Source organism: Canis lupus, chromosome 12, assembly GCF_003254725.2.
Source record: "Canis lupus dingo isolate Sandy chromosome 12, ASM325472v2, whole genome shotgun sequence".
NCBI classification, from domain to species: Eukaryota; Metazoa; Chordata; class Mammalia; order Carnivora; family Canidae; genus Canis; species Canis lupus.
The window spans coordinates 13,406,259-13,434,055 of record NC_064254.1 but is presented as its reverse complement, the minus strand read 5'-3'; the positions used below and the strand labels follow the sequence as shown (position 1 = coordinate 13,434,055).

The window sequence follows — 27,797 nt, the reverse complement described above, 5'->3', positions numbered from 1 at the left end:
GTCTCAGGGTGTGATCCCGGGGCCCTAGGGTAGAGTCCCACATCAGGCTCCCTGTGTGGAGCCTGCTTCTCCCAATGCCTGTGTCTCTCTCCCTGTGTCTCTCATGAATAAATAAATGAAACCTTAAAAAAAAAAAAAAAAAGAAACAACAACTAACTTCTCAACAGCAACATTTTAAGCTAGAAGACAGTGGAACAATGCCTTTAAAATTCTGAGGGAAGTAATTTTTAGTCTCAAATTCCGTACTCATTGAGTTTACCAACTGAGTATGATGGTGGCTTAAATGAATTTTCAGAATACTAGATCTTTAAAATTTTATTTCTCATAAACCCTTTCTCAGGAAACAGTTTTCAGCAACAGCCCCTTCACTGGGGGAGAAGAAGGGTATTGCATTTTGAGATCATTCTGGTTTTCTAGTTTTCATTCTGCCTGTTTAAAACAAAAAACAATATTCTTTAGAGGAACATAACAGAATCCAGAGTCCTTATAAGGTATCATTCACAGTATCTCAGAGAAAATCCCAGATTCCTTAAAATATGAAGTAACAGGCAAACATGACTCATACCCCAGACAAAGACAAAATAAAGACTGACTCCAAGATGACTAGGTGTTGATATTAGCACATAGGGGTTTTTAAAGCAGCTATTACATCTGTGCTCAAGAATAAAAAAAAACCTACCAAAATAAGGAAGCAAACTAAGAAAGAGCAAAAAATAGAATCAAGAAATTAAGAATCCAAAAAGAATAGTTGAAGAGTTGGAGGACTTCAGATGATATGTCTCTGAGGGAAAACAAAAACAATGAAATTGAAAGAAATCTTTATATGTTTCAAATCTTTCAGAGTTTGGGATGAAACAGTATCAGGTTCGCAGAAAAAAAAAAGAACAAAGAAAGAAACCAAGGAAATCATTTACTACAAGAAAAATTTTTTAAATTGTGAAAAGAAATGTGCTCATAGTAGTCAGGTTGTAATAGTGTTTACACAGTCTAAAAATATAAACACTGGATATTAATTTTTTAATAGTATTTTATACATAAGATCAAGAGGAGAGAAAGGAGATGATTAAATATGAGGCATCTAAGAACACTAAATATTCTTTAACTTCCATAGTAAGGATTGACAGTATTTAAAGCTGAAGAATAAAGAAAACAAGCATATTTAAGTATGGAGGTAAATAACAGCAGAACAAGCTAAACAAGTTGAAAGTAGTTGCCTTTTGAAGCAGAATTACAGACCAGAAAGAAGTGTGTTAAGGTAGTCCTGTCATAAAACTTATAGGATTGTTTGACTTTTAATGTTACATGCATTTTAACTTAAATTTTAAAACTTTTTAATTGAATTACATATTTATAGCACAGTACTGTGCCTGGGACAAATTAGGTACTCAATAAATGGTAGCTATTGTTACTACAAAGATTATTAACTCTGGAAATAGTCATTAAAATCATTGGTTACTCATTTCAAATGGAAAAAAAAATCTAGGGAAGTTATTGATGTAGCTGGTCAAATTTATTTATTAACCAACAAATCTAGGGAAGTTATTGACGTAGCTGATCTCACAGTTATGTGTTAGTAGAGCTAGACCTGGAATCCAGATTTCTGAACTCCTGCTTCCTTCAGTCACTAATGGAAGTTCAGAGAGGATCAGTGGCTGAGAAGTACAGTTGTAAGCAGAGCTGTCCCTTCATCATCTGACCTAGATTCTGGCCTGGTAAATACTGATAGACCAATGGAGAGAAAGATAGACAAATAAATCTTAGGCCAGGAGACAACCTAGCTTTTCATAACATAGCTTTCAACAACTCTTGCCTTTTAGTATTTATGTATTTACTATGTATTCTCAAAAAGGTAAGATCCAGGGATTTAGTCAAAACCAAAAGGAAAGAAGTACAACAGAATTGTAGTTAAAATGGAATATTTACAGGATGTTAATAATTGTGAAACTAATTTTCCTGTACTTTTTTTTTTTTTTTCCTGTACTTTTAAGACCTTTTGGAACTTTAAAGGACTCTTTCTGCTGAATTTATTTGGGTCCCAGACAAATGCAGAGCTTATTGACTTCATCTAGCCCAATTCATTTATATCATGGACAAGAAAACTAAGTTATCAAGGGGAGATGGATTGCCCACATTTGATAGACATTTATAAACTGTCTGTTGGGGAATGGTGTTCCTCAACCTAGAGATACTATTCAAAATGTAATTAGGAAGTGAGAGTGTTAAGTAATTGAAGGATAAAGAAACACATTGACAAGTATAATTAATATATTGTAAACTGGGTATATGAGTTTTATACTACCTAGGTTAGGTAATAAACACTATTGTATGAAGATGATCATAGATCTTCTTTGAGAAAATTATTTTGAAACATTTCTTGTGATTTGAGTATAGTTCTGTATTTGGATTCTCCAGAGAAACAGAACAAATAAGGGGTGTGTGGGGGGTGATGTGGGTGTGTGTGGATGTATGGATGGAAAGATGGTAGGTAGATAGATTGATTAGTGATTGATGGACTGATTGATTGTAAGGAATTGGCTTCCATGGTTATGGAGGCTGAGAAGTCCCAAGTTCTGTAGTTGGTAAGTTGGAGACCCAAGAGAGGTGAAATGTAATTCTAGCCTGAGTCTAGCCTAAAAATAAGGAGAATTTTTAGTCCAAGTGAGATGGCTAGAAAAGCCAGTGTCCCATTTCAAGATAGACAGAAGGCATTCCCTTCCCTTTTATTTGGCCTTTATGTTATTTCTTAGGTTTTTATTTAAATTAAACTTTTATTTAAATTTTAGTTAACATACAGCATAATATTAGTTTCAGGTGTACAATATAGTGATTCAACACTTATGTACACCTCCCAGTGCTCATCACAACAAGTGCACTTCTTGATCCCCATCCCCTATTTCACCATCCTCCCCACCGACCTCCCCTCTGATAACCATCAGTTTGTTCTCTATAATGAAGAGTCTCTTTCCTGGTTTGTCTCTCTCTCTTTTTTTCCCCTGTGCTTGTTTGTTTTCTTTATTAAGTTCAGCATATGAGTGAAATCATGTGGTATTTATTTGTCTTTCTCTAATTGACTCATTTCATTTAGAGTAATACTGTAGCTCCATCCATGCCATTGCAAATGGCAAGATTTCATTCTTTTTTATGGCTGGCTGAGTAATATTCCATTGTAATACTATATCTTCTTTATCCATTCATCAGTTGATGGACACTTGGGCTTTTTTCATAATTTGGCTATTGTGGATAATTCTGCTATACACGTCAGAGTGCATGTTTCCCTTTGAATTTCACTTTGAATTTTTGTGCTATTTGGTTAAATACTTAGTAGTGCAATTGCTGGATCATAAGGTAGTTCTATTTTTAACTCTCTGAAAAACTTCCATACTGTTTTCCAGGGTTACCACACCAGTTTGCATCCCTACCAATAGGGTAGGACGTTCCCCTTTCTCCACATCCTGACCAACACTTGTTTCTTGTATTGATTTAGCCATTCTGACAGGTATGAGGTGATAATGTTCTATTCAATTCTTCAACTGATTGGTTGAGGTCCACCCACATTAGGAATGTCAGTCTACTTATTTTATCTATTCACATGTTCATTTCATCCAGAAATACCCTTACAGTCATAATACAGAATAATATTTGACCAAATGTCTGAGCACCATGTGGCCCAATCAGATTGGCACATAAAATTAATCATCACAAATTCACAAAAGTGTAAAAATAGAATAGAAATTATTGGAGTTTAAGTGTAAAATAATATAAGAAGAAAAAACAAGAAACATAATGAGAATGAAGACATAGTAAAGATCTGTGAATCGATCAGGCTTTATAGATCACATTGAAGTTAGATAATAGTGACTTCTCATAGATCCAGAACAAGAGTTATAGACATTATATTTGAGCAAGATCATTTTAGCACTTAAATCTAGATTGCATCACAATTTGGAGACCTTGAAATTTTGAAAGCAGTAAGCAAAAAGCCCCACAAATGTAGATGAGGGTAGTGATATACTGTAGAAGTAGAGAGCAAATTCAAGACTGTGAGCAGAGCAAAACGAAACAACAGAAACAACAGAGGCTAATGAAAAGGTAGTAGAGGGAGAAAAAGAAAAGGAGTTTATACGTTAGTGTCATTGACAGCAATGAGAAATTAAGAAGAGATTTATTTCCGGGATCAAAGATGAGGCATTTAAGATGACATGGAAAGTTTGAAGTACCTTTTTATGCTCAACTTCCAAATGAAGTGTCATAAAATATTTTAAAATACAAACATGAGGAGTGTTAATATGCAAAGGGAACTTTTGTCTTTTAAAAAGTTGTTACGAGTATGTTATCTTTAATATAATTTGAAGAACAAATAATATTTATCAGAAAAAAACATGCTATGCCTGAGTTGCTACTGTGATAAAATATTGTCTTGTAGCACAATATTTTACTAAGTTGCAAATAAATCTCTTCAGGTTACTGTTACCATACCTTTACCTGTATAGTTAAGAAAATGAAGTTTGTGTACTCATTCTACTAGTGATTGGTCTTTTTTTTGTGTGTGTGTGTGATTGGTCTTAAAGTATTCATCTGCTCCATTATTTCTTGCATATTTTATACCACAATTAAATATATACTACTTTTGTTATGATAAATTGTGAAGTGTGCACCATTATTTCATGTTATTCTAAATATTGCCAGAAATATTTAACTTGCAACAGCGAGTAATAAAGTATAACTTCCATTTAGTTTCAAAGATTAAGAAATTGAGGGGGTTTCTTAGAATAGGAGAATCAATTTTTTTTTTAACACTGAAGTTATTAGGAGTATTTTGTGATTCTGGTTTCCTGGCACTAGAATTGTTTTCACATTAAAGGCACCAGTCCTGAGCTCAGCACTCTGTGGAACTGGACTGGCAAACTGCTAACATGTTTTTTAAGCATTTTAAGCTTTATATTGTTAAAGAGGTGTTTCTTTATTCTTTCTAGTAGGCATGGACAAAAATTTCTAGAAGGAAGCCAATGCTCAAGACACACTTTTAGAATGTGATCACTGTCATCGGCTGATAAGACTCCTCTCCCCATATGGAAGAGGTCAGAGTTTGGGAGAGGTCAGCTTTGGAGCTTGAGGCGCACATCAAAGCAGATAGGTTCAGTGAAGTAACACAGTAATAATGTTCAGTCTGAGGAATTATTTCTTGAAAGCCTTTCTAGCAGTGCCAGTGCTAGTAAGGGCACAAAGTTAGGTGAAGGAGATTAGTGCACCAGATAGATGAAAACTAGTTAAGTTTTCTTGCTAATTATGACAACCCACCATGACATAAATTCCAGATCCCTACAGTAGTCATATACTGATTTTCAAAGGTGTTTTAGAATGTCTACCTCTTCTATGTCTTTATTTTCCATTTTCTAATTTTTCCTAGTTAATATGTTTGTTAAACTGACATTTTGGAGAGGATTATAGATACAGAACTTTTCAGGGATATATACTTCTCCTGATCCTTTCTTAAGGTAGATGAAATTACTTCTGTCTGTATAGTACTTTACAGTTGTCAGATTCTCACCATCCTTCGTGAAAGAAAATACAAGGTACTTGACAGGGCTGCCTCCTGGTTCCCTGTATGTTCTCTCTAAGTGTCCACCCTTTTAAATGGATACTGAGCCCACATTCTTCTCCACACTGATTGTGTGTATTTTACACTGTGATAGAAATATTTTTATTTGGAAAAAAATATGTGTACACATATTTCCCTGATCGTCTTCCAGTTTTTAGAAAAATATGTTCAAATTTTTCCTGCCGAAAACTTGTAGTTTCTGAGTAGATACATCATCTTTTTAAAACCTTTCCCCCAAGATTTCTTTTTAAATGGTTCACAGTTAAATTTAAATTTCTATATTTAGGTAGAATTATGTTTATATACCAACCACCAGTATCCAGGAAATTCAGTGGTAAGGCTGACACATAGGGAGTTTATAGTCTATTTTGTAGTCTGTGTATTTAGACAAGGTTTGAAGCTTACTTAGCAAAATCGCTTAAACATTTGAGCAGAATTTCTTCAGTACAAATGCACTATTTGATTCCTTATAATTGTTAAGATAACAGTGTGTCACTTTTTAAAGATTAGTTCTTAGGAATATATTAGATTTATTCCTTTCAAAGAAGAATGCACTTAAGAATAGCCTTTATGTGTAAATATTTTTATAATATTGGATAGAGATGGTGTGGTACAATCACCATGGTTTGATCAAATTTGGAAGAAGTTACAGGCACATATTTGTAGTGTTTTCTCCAGCATCTTTTATTTTTTTCATCTGGACATATTTTATGTTCCTTCCAACTAATCAAAATAAGAAACCGATTTTGCCAGTGCCAAAAAAGAGAACTATCATTTTTCACATTCTTTCATTTTCCAGGTCATTTTCAAGTAAGATTGTGTTTCTGGGACTTCTGAATTCCAGAAAACTCTCAACTTTGTAGATATAAGGGCCCAGATGAACATTTCAGGGGGAATCTAACTTTTCATGCAGTATGTTTTGTGTTGTGCATTCCAGATACAGTTAACTTTTTGTGCGCATGTGATTAGTGTGGAAAGAAATTAATGCAGTCCAGTATTATGATTTATGGACTGAATCCTTTGCCCACTGAAGACTTGCCAAAACTAGAACTATTTTCTTTCCTTTGGATATTAGAAACAGCTACTGTTTTTGTTGATCTTTTAAAGTTCTGAATGGGCCTATTTCAAATCATACCAGCATGGGAGCTCAGATTAATAATATACTTATTCAAGTAGTGATACTGAGTGAAACCATTGCTCACATGGATATGAGGATAAAATTTCATAAAATTATTTTCAGGTGTATTAATGCATTTCTGGAAGCTGCACATGATTTTTCTTTTGCATGAAAGAAATCAAGGATTTCTGTTTATTGTATCAGTTACAGGTGGCCTTATAAGTTAATTTAATTGCATTTTTTTACTTTAAAACATAAGACATTTCACTTTTAAAAACAGTAATATGATTGCCAGATTATTCCCAAAGGTTTTTAACTCTTAGTATATTTATCTCTCTTGAGACATAATGACTGTAGTATATTTAATTTAGATTATTGAGGAGAAAAAAAAAAAACCTAAATTCTCTTTGTTATTAGTTACAGCAAGCTGCTGAAGTTTCTCAACTTCGGGGAGCAAGAGTAATCTCTGCTGAAGATCTTCTGTTTTTGATGCGCAAAGATAAGGTAGTATAAAACAATTTCATTGTATTAACATGCCATGTTTGGTGCTTACTCTTTTTTTTTTAATTTTTTTTTATTTTTATTTTTTATTTTTATTTTTTTTTAATTACTCTTACATAAGGAACTGTATCCTTGTTATATAGCTTTCAAATTGGAATATGACTCTTAAACTGATATTTTAGTCTTCATAGTTTGCACAAAATGGTTTACTCCAAGATGATTGATACCTGTTTTACATGGGCCAGGGTGCTTACGAAGAGCTGTACTGACAACAAATTCTCACTTATCCTTCCATATCCATTTCAGCGTTTTCATTGCTACTTAATGTTTACTACATATCAATTGTGTGCTTTGTTCTGATAAGTGGAATAGAACTGAGCGGCATATATATTTTTCTTCTAATTTTCCACAGGATTACAGGCTGTCCCCATGTTTATTTCAAGGTTTATTCTGTGACACCAATTTATAGGAAAAAGAATCAATCTAGATGACTATCTCAGTGGCAGAAACATAATGTCTAGAGTTTATATGGTCAGAGGTCCACCTTTCTTACTCTTTGAACTCTAGTAATTAACATATTTAAGCTGGTATTTACCTGTCTAATATTGTCCTAACTATCTTCCAGGCATAGCTAGTTGAGAACATTTTACAGTATTCTACATGTAGTTAACAACAGTGTCATCTAAAAGTTACAAGCACAAAAACTAGCTGAGTAATGCACATGTTATGGTAGCTGCTATCCCAAGTGAGCAAGCAGTGCTTGATTTCTGATGGTCCATCTTTCATTTCTTCCTTGTTTTCCCCTGGCCTTTTCATTACACATACTCATTCCTCTTCCACCATTTTTTGTATGCTTGTGGCGGTTTTTTATCAGAAGACATCCAATCGACCTTTTGCATAACCTTGTTAACATCATTTCCAATATCCAGTTACTTTATATCTGTGAAACATTTTAGTTCTTATTGACTGAAGGTAGACTAAGCTTAGATCAAGTATTTTGTCTTCCTCCTACAGTGAGATTCAGAGACCTACACACCACACTATTAAATAGTAGCCAGTCTACTATTAAATTTTATAAATTCTTACTTCATTAACTTTTCGATCATATGAGGAATGTAAAGAAGAGAAAAGAAATGTCTTTACTATCAATAAGCTATAATCTAGCTTAAAAAGTTGAAGAAGCAGAGTGTAAAGTTGGTGTGATTAGATGAGACTGAAAGATTTGTTCAAGTTGAGGTTTTTGCCTAGGATAAGACCCATGCAGTTGTATGTGGAATGGACCAAATGCAAAGGAACTGGCCAAGATGGCTGATTCAGTAATCAAGGCAAAATGTGGTGAATATGATGGCCCTGGAAGTGGATAGGAAGGCAGAATTCAGAGACATAGTAGAGAATGCAAACATGCAAGATTTGGCAACTTCATTATACTTGGAGGACCAAAGAGTAATAGACACTGTGCAGCAGTGGTGCTGTGAGGAAGGAGCTTGCTTTGGGCAGAAATGAGGATTTGGAGCCAAGGTCCTTTATGAAGGCAGTGGAGTTAGTATTATTACTTTATAGAATATGTCCAATCAACTTTCTTTTTCATGACAGAGTTAAAGAGGCTAACACATAGAACAGTCCACACTGACACGTTTTCCTGCCTTTTGGGAAAGTCAAGATTTAAAATCGTAGTGAAACTATAGGAGTCTATATTGACTGACAATGCCCCGCTCTTGTCCAAAAGGACTCTTAACCAGAATCCTTTCATCAGCTGAGAACATAGCTGTAATATGGTAGCTGCCACAGTTCTCTGTTTCTCTTCAAAATAATAATTATACTTATATGCTGACATGTTCCAAACAAAATTAAAGTTGTTTACATAGGTGTAATATAAGACTAAATAAAATCTAAAGTATTGAATGAAATCAGGGCAAAGAGCAAAGAAGAGGAGCAGAAGAACTATATACAGGTGCATGTTCTTTCTCTTCATAATTTCAGTTTATATTCAAGCAGTATTTATTGACTGTCTACTATATTGCACTAGGCACCTTCACTCATTCTTTCATTTATCCCTCCCAGTGGTTCTGTATGGTAGGTACATTTAAAATGATATATGATATTTAAAATCATAAAGAAACTGAAGTCTAAAGCTTATGTTCTACTTCTGGCCCTACTAAGCTCTAGTTGTAAGACTGTTTTTAGCCTGTTGCCCTGTATTTGAAAAGGAGATGATTTCTGTATTTCAGGGTTGATGAAATAAGATGCATGTAAAAGAGCTTTGTAAAATATACTATATTTCAGCCATAATTAGGAATCTTAAACCTAAAGGTCAGGAACCAGTTATAATACACCCTAAGTGTAAGCACACAACAAATTACAAAGTATTATCAGTTACTGTTAAAGTTAAGCAGTATTATGGTCTTCCTTTTTAAAAAAATTTTATTTGTTCATCAGAGACACAGAGACACAGGTAGAGGAAGAAGCAGGCTCCATGCAGGGAGCCCAATGTGGGACTCAATCCCGGGTCTCCAGGATCACGCCCTGGGTTGAAGGTGATGCTAAACCGCTGGGCCACCTGGGCGTCCCAGGTCTTCTAATAAACCTACAGAAAACCAGCAAGACCCAACTATCATTCATCAGCTTTGAGTCCCATGAAAACATATTTCTCAGATTATACAATGTTTTCCAGAAATATAAAACATAAACCAACTCTTCTAAATAAAAAAGATTTCCAGAGAATAAAAAATAATGAAAAGGAAACTTGCTTGGCTTTTTAAAGCAGTTGGTACCAAATCCTTGTCTAGATGTTTATAAATCACTTTAAAAATAAAATTTGGTCTTGAATGTGTACAAAATTCCATCAAGTTGGGAGAGTTCTCTTAGTATGGAGAGTGTGATGTTTATCACAATCTTCAGGAAGAATTTAAAACTTTTTATAAGACAAAAGAAAGCAATTACTGTAATTCTGGAGCATTTGGATACTTACAAATGAAAAATGCTTTTAAAAATGCTTGTATTTTAGCTTTCATGTTTAATATGATGACATCTCTTATTCCACAGTATTATGCTAAGAATTGCTGTATTTTTCCGAGCAATCCCAGAATACAAGTTTATTTATTATCATATTCTATAATCAGTAAAGTGAATGTAGGTATAAGATTTCTTATTTTATATTTTAATAGAAAAAACTTAGAAGACTACTAAAGTACATGTTTTTCCGAGACTACAAATCCAAGATCGTCAAGGGCATAGATGAAGATGACCTTCTGGAAGGTAATCTAAACAAAACACTAAAGTTAGAGCAATGTGACATGTGTGCACTGGGTGACACTCTGATACAATGTCAGTGTGGACATTCCCATCACGGTAGAATGTATGTTTCTGTGAAATAATGTAGCTTAGAAATTACCCAAATATCTATTTAGTTGGCAGTTAAATCTTGTGATTTTCTATTACATGGCTTCATAGTAATCTGTTATGTCAGTTCTTCTAATCATATGGCTTGTTTTATATCATAATGTCATGAAACTGAGAAAATCATGTTGATTCAAAGCATAATTGATCTTAGCAAGCATAATTTTTCTGTCGTAGGTGTAGGAAGCCAGAACTGTTATTATATATCTCTGAAATTGACATATGGGTTTTTCTTAATTTATTATAGAAAGTATATGATATGCAGTATGATGTAAAGTCACCTCATTTTGGAATGTTATTATTGTGCTGTTTGACATCTTACCAACAGCCTAACACAGAATAGAAAATTTTCCTTATCTGATTTTCCAGCTCAATCCCCATTTCAGAATATTTAGAAAAAAATAATGTTGCAGTATTAAGCAGTGCTAATCCAAAAACAGAAATGTACTAAACAATACTGAGTCCAAATAAATATATATGTTTTAGAATAATTCATATTTTTCATTGAATATAGTCACTGCATAGAGGTTATCCATTGCTAATAAATACATTGATAAATAAACTCTACTGGATTAAGAACTTCAGAGAACTGTTCAAAACTAACTGAAGAGTTAACAAATTTTGGAAGTAAATTTTGATTTACCTTCGACAAGTCACCAAGTGTAATAACCATGCAAGAAAGAAGGAAGGAGAGAAGAAAGGAAAGAAAAGAAAGGAAAAAAAATTCGTCCAATGTTTAGTCAGTGTTACCTATTTAATATTCCTGCAATTCTCATAGGATAGAATTTCTAAAGAACAGTTCTCCAGATGAATTTAAACACTTCATTTTTGGAGAGCATAAAGAATACAGACTTGAATTTCAGTCAGTCTCTGTTCTCTGCTTTCTCTTTATGTGATCTTGAGGATCAGTTTTCTCATAAGTCAAAAATTATACCACTTACCATGGTGGAGTTCTCATGAGAATTTAACATAATGTATGAAAATCACCTGATACATCCCTGGCATTGAATAAACAATAGCTTTTAATACCAAATTTTTAACACCAAGAAGCTCAGAGCGGTGAGACTAATATTCAATTGTACTAACACCACATATCAGTCTGATGTCCTCTCCTCATTTATTTCCAATCTCATCTATATTTTCATTTAAATTTTCTAGTTTTCTGTGCATATGAAGTTTTAAAATAGTTGATATATAACCTATAAGATAAAATACTCCAGTAAAATATATCTAAGGCTAAGGTGGGACTTTGAGAATGGCCATAGAAGGATAACCTCTTACCCCAGTGAACCACATTTAACTGGTAAAAATCTTAAAAAGTAATGGTTTAAAATCTCCTGAAATTGTCCTAAGGGTATAGAGCAAATGGAGAAGTACATATTTAAGAAAATTCAAGTATTGAGGAGACCAGTTGCATGCTCACAGCTGTGCCCTCTGAAGAACAACTTCTGAAGCCACATATTGTGAGGGAAAAAGATTTTATTGAACCAGTCTAGCCAAATCGCTAAACAAATAAACAACCAAATAAGCAATCAATGACAACAAGCCATAGAAAGAAGAGGGAATTATTATTTATAATTGCTACAAGATAAAATGTCCATTTTCCACAACATTAACCACTGAATACCAGAGAAGCAAAAAAAAAAAAAAAAAAAAAAAAAAACATAAATAAGAATGTGTAATCCATAAAAAAGGGAACAAAGGGAACAAAAAGCAGACAACACAGACTGCCTTTGAGGGGGCCCAGACATTAGACTTAGCACACAAAAACTTCAAAGTAGCTACTATAAATGTGTTTAAAGAAAAAAGAAAAAAAAAATTTTTTTTAAGGATCAAAAGGAAGGTAAGCTTACAGTGTCTCACAAAAAAAAAATCAATTAAAAGAAATTAAGGAATAAACTTGTCATGATGAGCACTGGATATTGTGTGGAAATGTTGAATCACTATACCATATACCTAAAACTGATATTATATCCAGTCAAACTATCTTCTAAAAGTAAAGGCAAAATAAAATATATTCCCAGATAAACAAAAACTGGAGTGAATTTCTTGGTAGCAAATCCATGTAAAAAATATGAAAGTAAGTTCTTCAGGCTCAAGCAAGTGGCACCAGACAATAATTGATTCCATACACACACACACACACACACACACACACACACACACACACACAAAGTACTTGTAAAGGTAAATGCAGGTAAAATATAAGAGATGATATAATTGCATATTTTTCCTTTCTTGCCTTAACTGATTCTAAAAAACAATGTATAAAACAATATATAATTGTAAATGTTGAGTCTATAACATGTAGATATGTAATATATTTGACAGTAACAACATAAGTGAGGTGGGTAGTAACAAAGCCGTATTGGAGGAGGGAGTGACACAAGATGGCTGCTCATATTAAAGAAAGAAATGAAAAGAAGTAGAAATGGTAAATACAATGATTAATATAACCAATTCTATAAATATCTACTTTTTATCCTGTGAAAACACAAACTACTTAAACTGAATCTAGAAGAAATAGAAAGCCTGAGTAGACCTATGGCAAGTAAATTCCTTGAATTAGTAATTTGAAGACTTCCCCAAGGAAAAGCTCAGGCCTAAATGACTTCATGATAAATTCTACCAAATGTTTAAAGAACCATTAACACCAATCCTTTCCCAGCTCATTCTACAAGACTGGTATTATTATCATGTGAAAACCAGAATAAGTCGTGAGGGAGGGGCATCTATGAATGAGATTAGTGCCCTTCCAAGAAGAGACACAGGAGAGCTTGCTTTTGCTCTCTGCCATGTGAAGATAGGAGAGGATAGCCTGCCAGTACCTCATCTTGGACTTTACAGCCTCTAGAATTGTGAGGAATATTTGTTTTTCAGCGATCCAGACTGTGATATATTTATATGTTTATTATAGTCTATAAACTGACCAAGATAGCCATGTAGGGAAAACCCACAGTAAACATTCCTACTTAATGGTGAAAGATTGGATGCTTTCACCCTAAGTATTTGGGTTTTCTTTATTTGGTATCTGCACATGTATTTTATAACTTAAAAAAATAATACAGTTTTTTTCTCCCTAATTCACACTGATATTTATGTATTAAGCTATTAATTACCTATTGCAATATCACACTCCTTCCTGACCTTTTGCAATAACTTTTTTAAAGTTATATTTTGCTTTTAAATAAGTATGATGGTTTTTACCTCTTAAGAGAAAAAGAGTAAGATCTTGTCCCTTTACACTTGAAATGTATTGCCACAGCAAAATATGTCATATTCTCTCCTTTTAATTTCAGATCTCAATCTTGATGTTGTTTATGTATATCTTTGTTTTTATTTATTTTCTTAATTAGGCTTGCTATAGCAGGAATCTTTCTCTAAATGTGAGAGAATTCCTTTCTCTTTTTTTTTTTTTTTTCTTGGTAAGGAATTTTTTTAAAAAGATTTTATTTATTCATGAGAGACACAGAGAGGCAGAGACATAGGCAGAGGGAGAAGCAGGCTCCATGCAGGGAACCCAATGTGGGACTTGATCCTAGCACTGCAGAATCACGCCCTGAGCGAAAAGCAGGTGCTCCACCGCTGAGTCATCCAGGCATCTTGTTAAGGAATTTTAATCTTTCCCTTCATACTTACTATGTTAAGTGACAATTTAGTTTTTTGATACAAATAAATGATTTAATTCTGCATGGCTTATGCTTTTGTTTTGGATGCAAAGATTCTCCCTTTAAAGATTATTTTGATAGAACTCTCAATTCTGAATTTCACATGCAGTATTCAATACATGTAATGATTGGTATTGAGTGTTAAGCATTTTTTTTCCTTTCCTTATGTTCATGAAGACAAATTGAGTGGCAGCAGTAATGCAAACAAAAGACAGAAAATCGCCCAAGATTTTCTCAACTCTATTGACCAAACAGGAGAACTCCTGGCAATGTTTGAAGATGATGAGATTGATGAAGTTAAACAAGAAAGAATGGAGGTACAGTATACTCTTCCCTCTTACAGTAATATAGCCATTGCACCGCTTATGCCATTTGGTTCTGTTCTTAGGCTCTTTCATTGTTGTCTGAATTGCCCAGAACAGTGGTTGTATGTTCAAAGGCAGCATGGTATGGTGGAGTAGCCCAAAAGAAGATGTCCAACTCTGCCTTCACACATAAATAACTTTGGGAGACAACTTCAGTTGTCTGAGATTTCCATAAGCTTCCTGCTCGTTCTAACTTTTACTGATATTATTTTATTCCAAACTTATTTTTTTGTTCCAGATCACCCCTGTTATCTTTGTGGACAGAGGTCATTTTTCCCGCTTTTGCCTTGACACATAGCATGAAGAGCTATCTTTCAGGCTATGAATGGATTTAGTAGCTGAGGTGGTATCCAGGGCAATTACATGCTTCATAACCCTGTAACACAAAGGTAGTAACATGTGTTTGGATTTCCTGTATATGTTTTCACGACAAATATGAAAATTGTGTGCCTTCTATTTGCCTAAGCTATCTATTCATAAAATTATTGTTTCCCTAGATATATATTCAAAAATAAAAATAATGACTGATTTTATTGGAGTGCCTTCCAAAATACAGAGCATTATTCTTATCACTCTTATTATTATTATACTTTTATATGTAAAAAAAATCTCAATTTTTCCCATTCTCTTTAAATTGGGCAAGAGAGGTAATTCCAGAACTCCAAAAGATCATGCTAAGTGCCTGCTTTATCATAATCTCTATGCATGCTAAAAATATAATTATTTCATGTTAAATTCTGGAAGAAGTCCAATAGACATACATTCTTTATAGACATACATTCTTTATAAACTTTAACAACCTTCTTTAAAGAATTAGTATACTTAGATCATAAACTGTGATCTAAAGGCAATGTTCTTTTTTAGGTATCAATTACCTTAGAAATGTGTGGTTATCTTGGTTTGGGGCAACTGCAAATGGTTTTATTTCAACTTCGCCGTGGGCCAAAATCATGCTAAGTTGTCCAAAGCAGATGATAAACATATACTTCTGATGTCATTATGGACTAAACAGGATATGATTATTTAGTGGCATGGTTTCATTTATGATGCATTATACAGAGAGCAAATATTGTTTATGCTTTTTTAAAAAACCATTTTTATATACACTAATGGGCATTAAGAAAGATTCATTAAGGAAGGACTCTACGTGAAACATTAATAAAATAGAAGAAGTGGCTTTTCAATTTTGATGGGAAAATCTCTGTCAACCAAGCCCACTGCCTGGAAGGGCATTCCACAATCAAGGAGCAGAGAAGAAATGGAGCATGCTGTAACACTAAGCTCATAATAGTAGGCTACTGTAGGCTTAGAAAAATGATGAGTCAATAAGGTACAAGTTAAAATCAATAAAATATCTGGAAAGGCAGGAGAGGAAAAGCTTGGGAACAGTTATATACCTCTTCCCTGTAGTAATATATTACATAGTGGTAATTAGGCTTAATAAAATATCAACAGTTGGTAAAAGTGGTAACAATGCAAGTCAGCTACATTTATAATAAAAATCAGATTGACAGTTCTTTAAGCTTCCTATCATAACTAAAATCTTCTCTAACCAAGCTAACAAAGAGCAGTTTTGAGATTGTACTCACCCAAATAACAGAGTTTAACTGAATAAAAAATGCTGAAGTTATGGACATAACTGTAGACAGTAGAAAGTAGAACCGTTAAGAGCATCAGCCTTGCCTGCTTCTAATTTGACAGGTTATAGTTTCAAGCGTAAACCACAACTGCAGCAGTCCATATGAAACCACTTTGGACTCACAGACTGCAATCTCTGCTTTTAAAGCGCAGTGGAATAATCAGTCCTGGCATCACTCTGTGATTTCATTTTTCTCTAAGCATCACTTACTGTTGCAGAAATTTCGTTTGCTACCTTCTTCCCAAGAATGTATGAAAATGGTATAGACCTACCAACAAAGCTTATTATTGTTTTGCTTTCTTTTTCTTCTCATTTAAATGTAATTTAGAAGAGAAAAAAATTTATGGACCTAAAAATTCACTTGAGATCCTAGCTTTTTCTTAAAGCATTGAGCCAACACACAAAAAAAAATGAGTCTTTCCTCTTGTTTTAGGTGATTTCTATGTGTGCCTGGCTTTGTGTTTTGCTCATAATTTACTTTATCAGTATTAAATATTATATGACTCGAGATAGAAAAAGTCTGGATTTTTACTTCCATTTCTACTTGCTTGTCCTTCATCATGGCAGTGAACTAACTCTTACCCTTATTTTAGTTTCCCTCCAGCACCAAATTTTTAACACTTGGGTATATGTATAGTAGAGATGATCCACTGTCTCTGAAGATCCTTCCAAATTATCAAATAAAGATTAAATAATGTTCAGAATTGCTTTTAAGGGGCTAGGAAGGAGAAGGGAATTTGGTAAGCATAATAATGCATATAAATGATCACAACTCCTCTCAACTCCTCCACTTAACCTCCACCCCAGAATGACACAGGTGTGTTTTACTGTTGATCTGTTTCTTACTTTCTAAATTTTTGAGTGTTAATTAAATGTGGCTGTGTCAACCAAAGGCCAAGAGAGTGGTCACAAAAAGCTGCAGATAGCTTTGGGGCTTTGGACTTTTTATTTTTAAATATTTTATTCATTTGTTTGAGCAAGAGAGAGAGAATGTGTGCACAAGAGAAGGAGGGGCAGAGAGAGAAACAGACTCCCTGCTGAGTGCAGAGCCTAACTCTAGGGGCTCGATCCCAGGACCCTGAAATCATGGCCCAAGCCGAAGTCAGACACTTACCCTACTGAGCCAGACAGGTACCCCAACTTTGGGTTTTCTTAACATAGTAACTGTAGGCACTCACAGAAGAGCCTTGCCTAACACCCAGCTGCTCTACTGTAAAGGAACCTGAGAAGCTCAACTTTATCATCAATTGAGTAAAATATCTGGTCTAATAAACTACTAGGTTTGTGAAGGGTATGTAAACAGAATGCTTAAAAAGTTGGGTGATCTCTACCTTCTGACTAATCCTCAAGTCAATAAAAGTAAACATTTATAAAAGAGTTCATTACCATTCTGTATGAACTATCTCAGAGTAAAGAAAATAAGGAAAACTCAGTAAATTTTATATTTAATATCATAATATAATCTCATTTATGAATATGGATGCAGGAATCTTAAAATATTAGCAATTTTAAATTGGCAGTAATATAATAAGAAATGTGCTATGACCCACTAAGATTTTTTTCATGAAATCAAGTATGCTTAATATTAGAAAATATGTTAGTGTTATATACCCAATAACTAGGTCAGAGGAGAATACTCGTATGATCCAGAGGTAATACAAGACATTGGACAAAATTCACTTTCTATTTTCTTTAGAGAACAGAAACCTCCATATCAATGTAACCTTATACTTGTGTCAGAATAAATTCAGGTGGATTAAAGCACTATGTATAAAAAGTAAAGCCATTAAAAAAATAGAAATAAACACAGATAAATATTAATTTGGGGATGTGGAAGGACTTTCCAGGCCTCTGTTTTCCAAACAAGCTTTAAAAGAACTATTCCTCAAGATGTTAACAGGTCCACTGGTGGGGGTGTGGGAGGGTCTATTTTCAAATAAATTTGTGAAACCCTAAATTAAGAATTTGAAGAAATTTCTTCTAGGATGTTTCGTTTCAGAGGCTTTTATATGCAAGTATATATTATGAATTTTTCAATAGTGGAAATAAAATCTATTAAAGTCTTCTGAAAAGAAAGCCCATTTTGGAGATAAAAAGAACCACTAAGGAAATGGCAGTTAAATTTGATATAAAAATTATATAACTTGGGGATGCCTCGGTCGCTCAGAGGTTGAGCATCTGCCTTTGGCTCAAGGTGTAATCCTGGGATCCGGAATTGAGTCCCACATCGGGCTCCTTGTGGGGAGCCTGCTTCTCCCTCTTCCTATGTCTCTACATGCCTCTCTGTATCTCTCATAAATAAATAAATAAAATCTTTTAAAAATTATATAACTTGTATATGTCAGAAAAAGAAAGACAAAATTGAAAAACTAATGTAAAAATGTGATAATATATTATTATATATTTATATAGCTCTTTTAGCCAATAAGAAAACATTCCAGTAGAAAAATTGTCAAAGCATAATAATGGATAAATCACAGAAAGAGAAATAAAAATGACTGATCTGCTTGCTTGTAATGAACCAATGCCATTTTTGTTTATAAAACAGTCAAGTGTAAGTTGAAATTGGGTACACATTAACTGTTGGTGGAAATGAAATTTGATAGAAATCAGAAAGTACTTAAAAATGTCAACTAGAAGCCTTCATATACTTCAACCCAGTAAACCCACATTTGGTCATTTCTCTTCAGAAATTTTGATCATATGCATATTACACTCAAGGCTGTTCACCTACTTTTTATAATGGTGGAAATGGGACAAGAGAGAACATTATTACCCAATGATAAAGGAATGTGTCACACATTAGAAATTAAGACTGTAAGGATATATACCCACATGCTAACTAACAGTGGGTATCATCAAGTAAATTGAATATGTAAATTTATGCTGTTTTGATATTACATATTTATCATTTATGTTATGTTTCTTTTAATCTCCAATTGATTTCCCTTATTCTATAGTTTACCTTTTAATTTTTCCCTCATCAGAAGTGTTTAGTTTATGCATGGTGCTACAAGGTTATGCTCTAGCTTCATATTCTACAATTGAGGAATAGGAGAATATAACCGTACAATGTCATACAGACTATATTCAGAGCTATAACACTGATCTAAGAAGTTTAAAATAGTTAACATTTTCACATGACTGCAGTGAACAAAAAATCCAAATGAATTAAACAAGAAATAGTTAAGGTAAACAACTAGAGGTAGGTTTGCCTTCAAGCAAGGATTGATATTGAGGGTCACAATATGTCACTGGATTTATACATTTCCCTATAATTCTCTTTCCTGTCCTTTTCCATTTTTGTTGGCCTAGTCTTTGGGCTGACTGATCTCACAGGGACACTAATGCTCTAGGTCATGATAGAATGCCTTTGTCCAAGATTGACTCTGAAAATGATTAAGTCATGAGATCTTCTGAAACCCCTACCACTCCCAGCAGCTAGTAGGATGACATGTTCTAATTGGCTTAGCCTAAGTCATATGTTCCCTAAAGCTGAAAGTGCATTCAGCCCCTCACAAAGATATGCATCCCTGGAGCTTTAGGAAAAAGAAATGAATGCTGGAGAGGCAGCCTCAAAGGTCTGTGAGTGTAGAATATCATACATTATGACAGCAAGTATGGATAGAGTGATGCATTACAACTTTGAGTCTGCTCAGATGTCTAGGCAGTTTTCCCTAAGAGACAGCATGTAGAATGAGTAGAAATCATTTTTTTTTTTAATTCAAGCAAATCATCCATCCTTCCTTCCGCTCTTAAACTCATTTGGTATTTATTCATTGAGACTCTTTTGTAAGTCACTCTACTGCCCTCTGAGGTTATTACTATAAAAACAGACAAAATATGGCTTTTGCCTTCATAGCCCTGTTGTGATAACTGGCAAATCAAGAGATGACTGCATGCCCTGTTAAGGGGAATACAGGTTCAATAAATGGTTTGTTATTATCATTTCTATTTGGTCTTGAATTTTGAAACTTTTTGGTGGATTATCGGTTGTGTGATGGAGCCCTGTATTTTCTTTTCACTTGCTATTTTATTTGAAATTGAGTTAATTCTGAGGTAAAGCACATTACTTTTTAAGAAATTGTTATGGCTAGCTTCAGGCAGGGCCATAGAATTAGCACCAGTGTGGTTTGCTGAAGAGGGCATGAAATAGAACAGAGCTAGGGTACATTTTAAAACCCGAAACTGGAGTATGTCAGGGTTGGACTCTGACAGATATTCATCAAGAGAATACATTAGTATGTCTGCTTATTATTTTGAAGGTAATTTTTGGTTATATAATTGAAAAATACTTTATGAAATCATTCTTTAGGGGATATTAATAGAAATACCTCCCCCAAAAAACCTTTGATAATTCCAGATACACAGAGTAGAATTAATGTAATTTAGTATATGTTGTTCTGGCCTAGAAACTGAAAAAGAGGGAGTATTGCATGACTTTAGGAGAACCCAAAAATAGGTATAAAGTGTCGCTCTGAAACTGATTTCCATTCCTGACTTTTTGGAATCTATGAAACTGTTTTGTAGCCATAGCTGGAGCTCTCTTCTGATTATGTAATGGTAAATATCTATATATTCATTGCCATAAAAGCTTGTCTAAACTTGAGGAAGGTGTCTTCTGGGAAAGAGATTTTTCATTAATGACACAAAAAGTTAGAGATCTTATAAAAATAGAACATTCCCTAAATTACCCAAGTCCTTATCATTCTGTGACTTAATACAGTAACATATTTGAGGATTCTTAAGGGATTCTTTTAGACTTTCCTTAACCATATGTACTATAGGCTCTGAGGGTAGAGTCAGACTTTTGCTTTAATTAGAGCACTCCATATATTAGGTGTGAAACTAGAAGTAGTTGGGTTTTGTTGTGTGTTTTTTTTAATTGTTCTCTGTTATTGCAAGATGTTTAATCTCTTGGGTTATGCTTTGTTATAAAAAAAATTTAGAGCAAGATTGGCCAAATGACTACCATCTTTATGATAAAAATTTTAGTATCATTCCCATTTTCTCAGACCTATTTAGAATTTTTTTGCTATTAGTCTCTGGGTGAAATTTAAAAGATTTCTTCTCACTGACCTTTCCCTAGACTACTGGGGAGCTAAATACATGGTGACAGTATTGAAACAATACTCATAGTAATCATGCTTTCCCTGATCCAAATCAGGATTTAGAATTTGATACCCACAAGTATCTTTTGTTATGGGGATAGAATATTTTAAATCAGAAATTGGTAGTAAAATAAAGGAACAGTGATTGCCATTCACTTCCACCTTCCCACATAAAGGAGTTTCAATTTTTAGTAAAACAGACAACCATTTTTGAGGGTAAAGATACACACTGACACTGCAAACTAAACATTTGTGTCTACTAGTGGTAATGCATGTGTGCAGGCCTCACTGGGCTGCTGTGTTTAGTCTTGCATAAATGGATATTTAACTAACACATCTGATTATACCGTTCAATTAGGTTTTTATGGAATCAATCAATATTTTCTTTCTCAAATAATTTCAGTTTGTTCTTTTTAAAATGATATCCTTCTCTTTTAAAAGATACATTACAAGGGTTTTCTTAGAGATCAGTCCACCAACTTGTTTATAAAACACCTTGGCAGAGAAGAGTTTTAAAATATCATTGAATTTAAGAACACCACAAGATTTACCACTAATTTACATTTAATGTTTATAGTTCTCAAATTGTGGCTGTTGTAATAACCAAAATATTTTTGCCCTGAATATTTTGTGGATTATATTTCCCTATTCTTTCTTCTTCATCCACATTCCCCACAGTAGGTGGGCAGATTGTTGTTACACAGTCTGGCTTTTATTTATCTGAATTGGTTTAATCTCAACAAGTTCGTAATTCTAAATATGAAAATAAATGTATCCTGTGGCAAGATTTTTGTCTTTTTAATGCTGTAGTTTATTTCATGGAATTAACAGATCATTGCTTGTTTGGTATAGATAATCTCCCTTTATTCCTTTTTTGCATCCATGTTCAGGCGCTGCCTTGAGTTCTGGTTGCTGCCACTTCATGACATCATGCCAGTCAGACTGTTTAATGCAGTTACACTTATTCCTAGATCATTGAATTCCTCATTTAGAAATAAGAATTCTAGGGATCCCTGGGCGGCTCAGTGGTTTGGCACCTGCCTTTGGCTGGGGGGCATGATCCTGGAGTCCCAGGATCGAGTCCTGCATTGGGCTCCCTGCATGGATCCTGCTTCTCCCTCTGCCTGTGTTTCTGCCTTTCTCTCCCTCTCTCTCTCTCTCTCTCTCTCTCTCTCTCTCTGTCTATCATGAATAAATAAAATCTTAAAAAAAAAGAAATAATTCTAGACTAAACTATAACTATTTAGTGATCAATGTTCTCCATGGTGTTTGGATGTCTGTTGAGAACTATCCTTTTCATAAATGGCTGGTCCGAAAGGCAGATCAATTCTTGCCAGTCTTCTGCTTTTCATGATTCTCCATTTTCCCCAGAAGAGTCTTAACTTCTTATCATAATATTAATAAATTTTTTAATCTGGTCTCAAATAGCCTTTTCATATTCATCTCTCACCATTCCCAATCCTCCTGTTTTCCAGTATTCCCTCCCAAAAACATGGATGTGCACACACATAACACACTCTGTTTAAGAAATTTCCTTGGACTTGTAGTTCCCTAAACAGGCGTTAACTTTTCTCCCCTTTGCTGAACCTTCTTCATCTGGCAGCGTCTAAATTCAGGCATTTTAGTATGTGATAGATTATAACTCCTTGTGTTTCCTTAGTTTAGCTTACTAAATAAATAAGATTTTTGAGAGCATGGACCTATTTTACTTTCCAATCCTTTGTACCTAGCACAGTGCTTTGAACATTATAAATTTTTGGTAAATATCCAATAACATAACTAAAATAGGTCTAATTTTGTAGCCAATGTATGTGAATATTATTAATTTCTCCTTTGGATGATCTGAACATTTTTTTTCTGTTTTATTTAAAGAATGCAGTTTCCAGGTATATAAAACCAGTCATTTCTTCTGATTCATAGAGAATTGCAAAAAGGACATTACCATTAGTTATGTACCTGTACGAACTTTGTGTACCAGGAGTTCTTCAACAGGTCTTTTTTAGATACTTTTCAGTTGCTAATAGTTTTCATTGCTCAAATAACTTCCTGTTCAAATTATAATAACAGTGGCTTTTCCAATTTTAGCTATAGAAGTTCTTCTAATCGTACTACTTCAGCATTGACTTTTGCTGTGTCCCAGAAGTGTCTACAAGCTGACACTGCGCATCAGTTACAGCTTTAATCAGCAAATTTTGTTTCAAAACAACCAATACTGGGGTACCCTGGTGGCTCAGTGATTGAGCATCTGCCATCGAATCAGGGCATGGTCCTGGAGTCTGGGGATGGAGTCCTGCATCGGGCTGCCTGCGAAGAATCTGCTTCTCCCTCTGCCTGTGTGTCTGCCTCTCTCTGTGTCTCTCATGAATAAATAAATAAAATGAAAAAAAAAAATAACCAATATCAGCTGTGACAGTTGGTCCATTTTACCTAGTTGACCAATTCACAACATTTGGCAGTAAATATTACATACTTTATCTCATTTATTTGCTATTATAAGATTTTATAATTTTGCATCTTCAAATAATAACCTTACTCACTTCTCTGATACACTAGATACCTCTTCTGGAAAATCTTTCAGGTATTGGCTGATTTATAGTTGGAAAATAGTTTGAATTTGCAAGTGCCTTAAGTTACTGTTGAATTTTTTGTGGCATGAAAATTTTGCTTCTCCATTCATTGTACTTCATATAATTGGAGAGTGTGGTTTCATTCAGTCCTTCCAAAACTAAAGAATGATTTACAAACAAATCACCAGGTTCACAAAAGTTACTTTTGAATTTATCTAGAGGACCTGGGTGGCTCAGTGGTTGAGCTTCTGCCTTTAGCTCAGGTCATGATCCCAGGGTCCTGGGATTGAGTCCCACATTGGGCAAAGAACCTGCTTCTCGCTCTGCCTATGTCTCTGCCTCTCTCTATGACTCTCATGAATAACTAAATAAAATCTTGAATTTATCTGCCGCATGTACTATATTGATAAAGTATGAGATTTTTGATTTAATGATTCATTAATTATTACCATCACTACTCTGGCTCTTATACTCAGTTACAAAAGGCAATGTTTAGCCATACCCCTACAATTAATATAGCCATGTAGTAAACTATTTTAAGCATGATGGTTAATTTTTAAAATAAGTAATAAATATTAAGTTTGGGCATTTTATCTTTTTCTTTTAAAGTGTTTATTAAGTCTTACTTTTAAATGCCCTTTAAAAAGTCCTTGAAAAAGAGACATTTTGTTTTTGGAGTTACTCTCCACCTAAATAGAAGACAGTCATTGATAATGAGGTCTATTGACCTGCTCTCAAATATGGAAAAGCTATAAGTACAGAAATGACCACCTTTGGGAAAGCACACTACAGAAAAATCTGAAATTGCTGAGGTCATTGTTTTTATTTGGGAAAAAATACCTTATTATATAAAAGCTCTAGCAGAGCTTTTTACATACTTTAAAATTAGACTCTATCAAAATTCAGTACATACACAAGTATCTCCAAAAAATACTACTACATTCCTTTGCTGTACCTGTGGAAATTGTCCCAGTGAGGGAGAAACTGAAAGGGAGAGAAGGAGGTGGGGAAGGAGGGGGTAAGAAAGAGAGAAAGAGATGAGGGAAAAAGGGGAAAAAAGAGAAAATGTGATTTTTTTTTCCCCTAGAGAGTAGCTCTGTGTGGAGTTCCTGTTCTCCATCTGAGTTTAGTGGGGAGGATATTTGAGTCTTGGAAGGCTTGTTCCTTGTAGCCCTACAATGAGTTTGTTACAATGAATAGAATAAAATGAAATAGCCTAATAAGGGGACACCTGAGTGGCTCAGTGGTTGAGCATCAGCCTTTGGCTCTGGGTGTGATCCCAGGGTCCTGGGATCATGTCCCACATCAGGCTCCCCACAGGGAGCCCACTTCTCCCTCTGCCTGTGTCTCCACCTCTCTCTCTGTCTCTCATGAATAAATAAATAAAATCCTAACAACAACAACAAAAAGCCTAATAAGGAACTTATCACTCTTTGTTAAAAACGTCTCAAGTGAAATTTGGGGGAGTTTTTCTCATCATCTTAAGCAGTTCTTATTGATCACCCATTATATGGTTTTGAAGTAGAAAATGTAGTACATTATTTGTATAATTAAATATTGCTTAAACTTTTCCTGTGAATCATAGAAACTCATGGTAAAGATTTTTTAATTTATTGTAACCAGAGAATGACGAGTTATCTTGGTTGCCTGGATATTATTTCTTTGGGATATCAGTCATCTCAAACTCATAAATTCTTCCAAAAAATTCTCTTTCTGGTATTCTTTTAAATCATTCCATCCATTTGTGTGGGACTTGAGTGCTTTCAAATATAATGACTGTAAACCAGCTGGTTTTATTGGGAAGTTATTCAATGAACTGTGGATTCTCTGGAGCAAAAGACAGCTATGAGAAAATTTACAAACCATTTATAATACATTTTAATAATACTAAATCTCATCTCCACACATCCCCCTACTTCCACTGCCCCCGACCTCAAGAAAAAAAAAAAAAAAAAAAACAAAGCTAGGGAGAAAATCACATTTCATTTCAGCTAAAACATGTTTTTTATTTAAATTGTACCAAGAATTACTCAGTGTTTACTTAGTTGTGGAGAAATCGGCTATCTCATATATTAGTGGAAACATAAGTTGATACAGCTTTCTGGAGAAAAGTGTGGCACTATCTGTCAAACACATGAAAAAACAAACTTTCGTGCCCTTTGATCCAGAAATTGCATTTCTAGCTACTGTCCTAAGGAAATAATTGAACAAAGACTTTTTTAAAAACTCAAATGTGGGGTACACAAGTGGCTTAGTTGGTTGAGCGTCTGCCTTCAGCTCAGGTCATTATCTCAGAGTCCTGGGATTAAGCCCCTGTGCTAAGCAGGGAGCCTGCTTCTCTCTCCATCTGCTTGCTGTTCCCCTTGCTTGTGCGCTCTCTCTCTGTCAAATAAATAAAATCTTAAAAAAATAATAATAATAAAAACTCAAATGTGTTCGTTGTTATTCCTAATAGAATTTTTTTAACAATGGAAACATTACATTTGTACTGTTTCTTGGCATAGCTTTTGATATAGCCCATAGAGTTTAAAAATATATGTTTCTTCTATTTAAATATTTTGTAATATTTTAATATTAATATTTATTGATAATAATTATGATTTTATATTTATATGATTATTAATACTTAATATTATACTTTTGAAGCACTTTTTGACCTAATTTATATAGGAGAATATTTAAAATACATAGAGATATATATATACTCTAAGTGGCTGGATATTTTGTTTGCTTCTTACTATTAGGTGTTTTTGTTGCTTTATTGCATAGTAACCAGATATGTTTAGACATATTATTTTAATATTTATTTAGATATATTGTTTAGCCTTAGGAATTTACTAGAATTTACTTGGTATTTTAATATGTGTTGACTTTTTATAAGTGATCCATGGGCAAGGGAGGGAGATTTTTATGTGTCTATGACATCATCATTGTTAATAGCATTCATTTCCTTTTTATCATTATTCCTGCAACCTCTTTTTGATCACAGACCCCTGGTCAACAAAAATCTGAGATTTACTTAAATATATTAATAGGTTATTTTAGCATTAGGAATTTATTCACACTTTGAGCTTATACTTACACTTGCCCTAGCAAAACCCAAGTCCTGGTTAAATCCAAACCTTTGCTTATTTTATACTTATGTCTAAGTCCCAGCAGCAGAACATGAGTACAGGAAAACACAAGCTAACTAGTCTCACTTCTGATTTATAATTAAGTGCCTCAAATTGGCCTTAGTGCTGCCCAGCAATTTTAGAACTTCCCTAGTACACCCATTTTCCTACTGACCTTCATAACTGTTTAAACTTCTCCTCTCATTGGACCTCTAGCACTTCTCTTGTCCTTGCTCAGTTGATACCTTGCTTCCTATTTCACTGAGAAAAAAAGAAGCAACAAGAGGAGTGCTTCCAAAGTTCCTACTATAACAATACACTTTATTAATTCCTATCTGGACAGGAAAATGCTGTAATTCTCACTGCCTTAACACAAACAGAAACACTTCCAGTTACTTTTTCTGCTCTCCTGTAGTGTAGGGTTTCTCAAAAGAGTTTCTTTTTGTTCTCTTCCCCTTCACTTTAGAACCCACTTGAATCGCACTTTCATCCCCACCATCCTATAGAAATTGCTCTTGCTAAGGTCACAGTAACCTCCATTGTTGCCAGGTACGTTGGTCAGCTGTCCATCTTTCTCCAGATGTCTGTTGTCAGTGGCCCTCAACTGGACAAACATATTCCCACTTGCAGACTGTAGCCCTCTCATTTCCCTCAGAACTCTGCTCAGATAGCACATCACCACAGAGACCTGCCTCAGCCTTGCAATAGAACGGGGCTATGG

The 27,797-nt window shown here is 34.2% G+C and overlaps 1 protein-coding gene across 14 annotated transcripts in view; it reads left to right on the top strand.

The window, feature by feature from the left end:
• The window catches only part of SUPT3H (SPT3 homolog, SAGA and STAGA complex component), a 605,022-nt gene that overhangs the window by 378,013 nt on the left and 199,212 nt on the right, over positions 1–27,797 (top strand). For all 14 annotated transcript variants that reach the window (XR_007401138.1, XR_007401139.1, XR_007401140.1 and 11 more), the window contains 3 exons: positions 7,134–7,220; positions 10,382–10,472; positions 14,459–14,598. Coding sequence is in view for 11 of the 14 variants with exons in the window: in XM_049092126.1 (XP_048948083.1) it covers positions 7,134–7,220; positions 10,382–10,472; positions 14,459–14,598 (318 nt within the window). In the remaining 3 variants the exon portion in view is untranslated. The remainder of the gene's footprint in view (positions 1–7,133; positions 7,221–10,381; positions 10,473–14,458; positions 14,599–27,797) is intronic.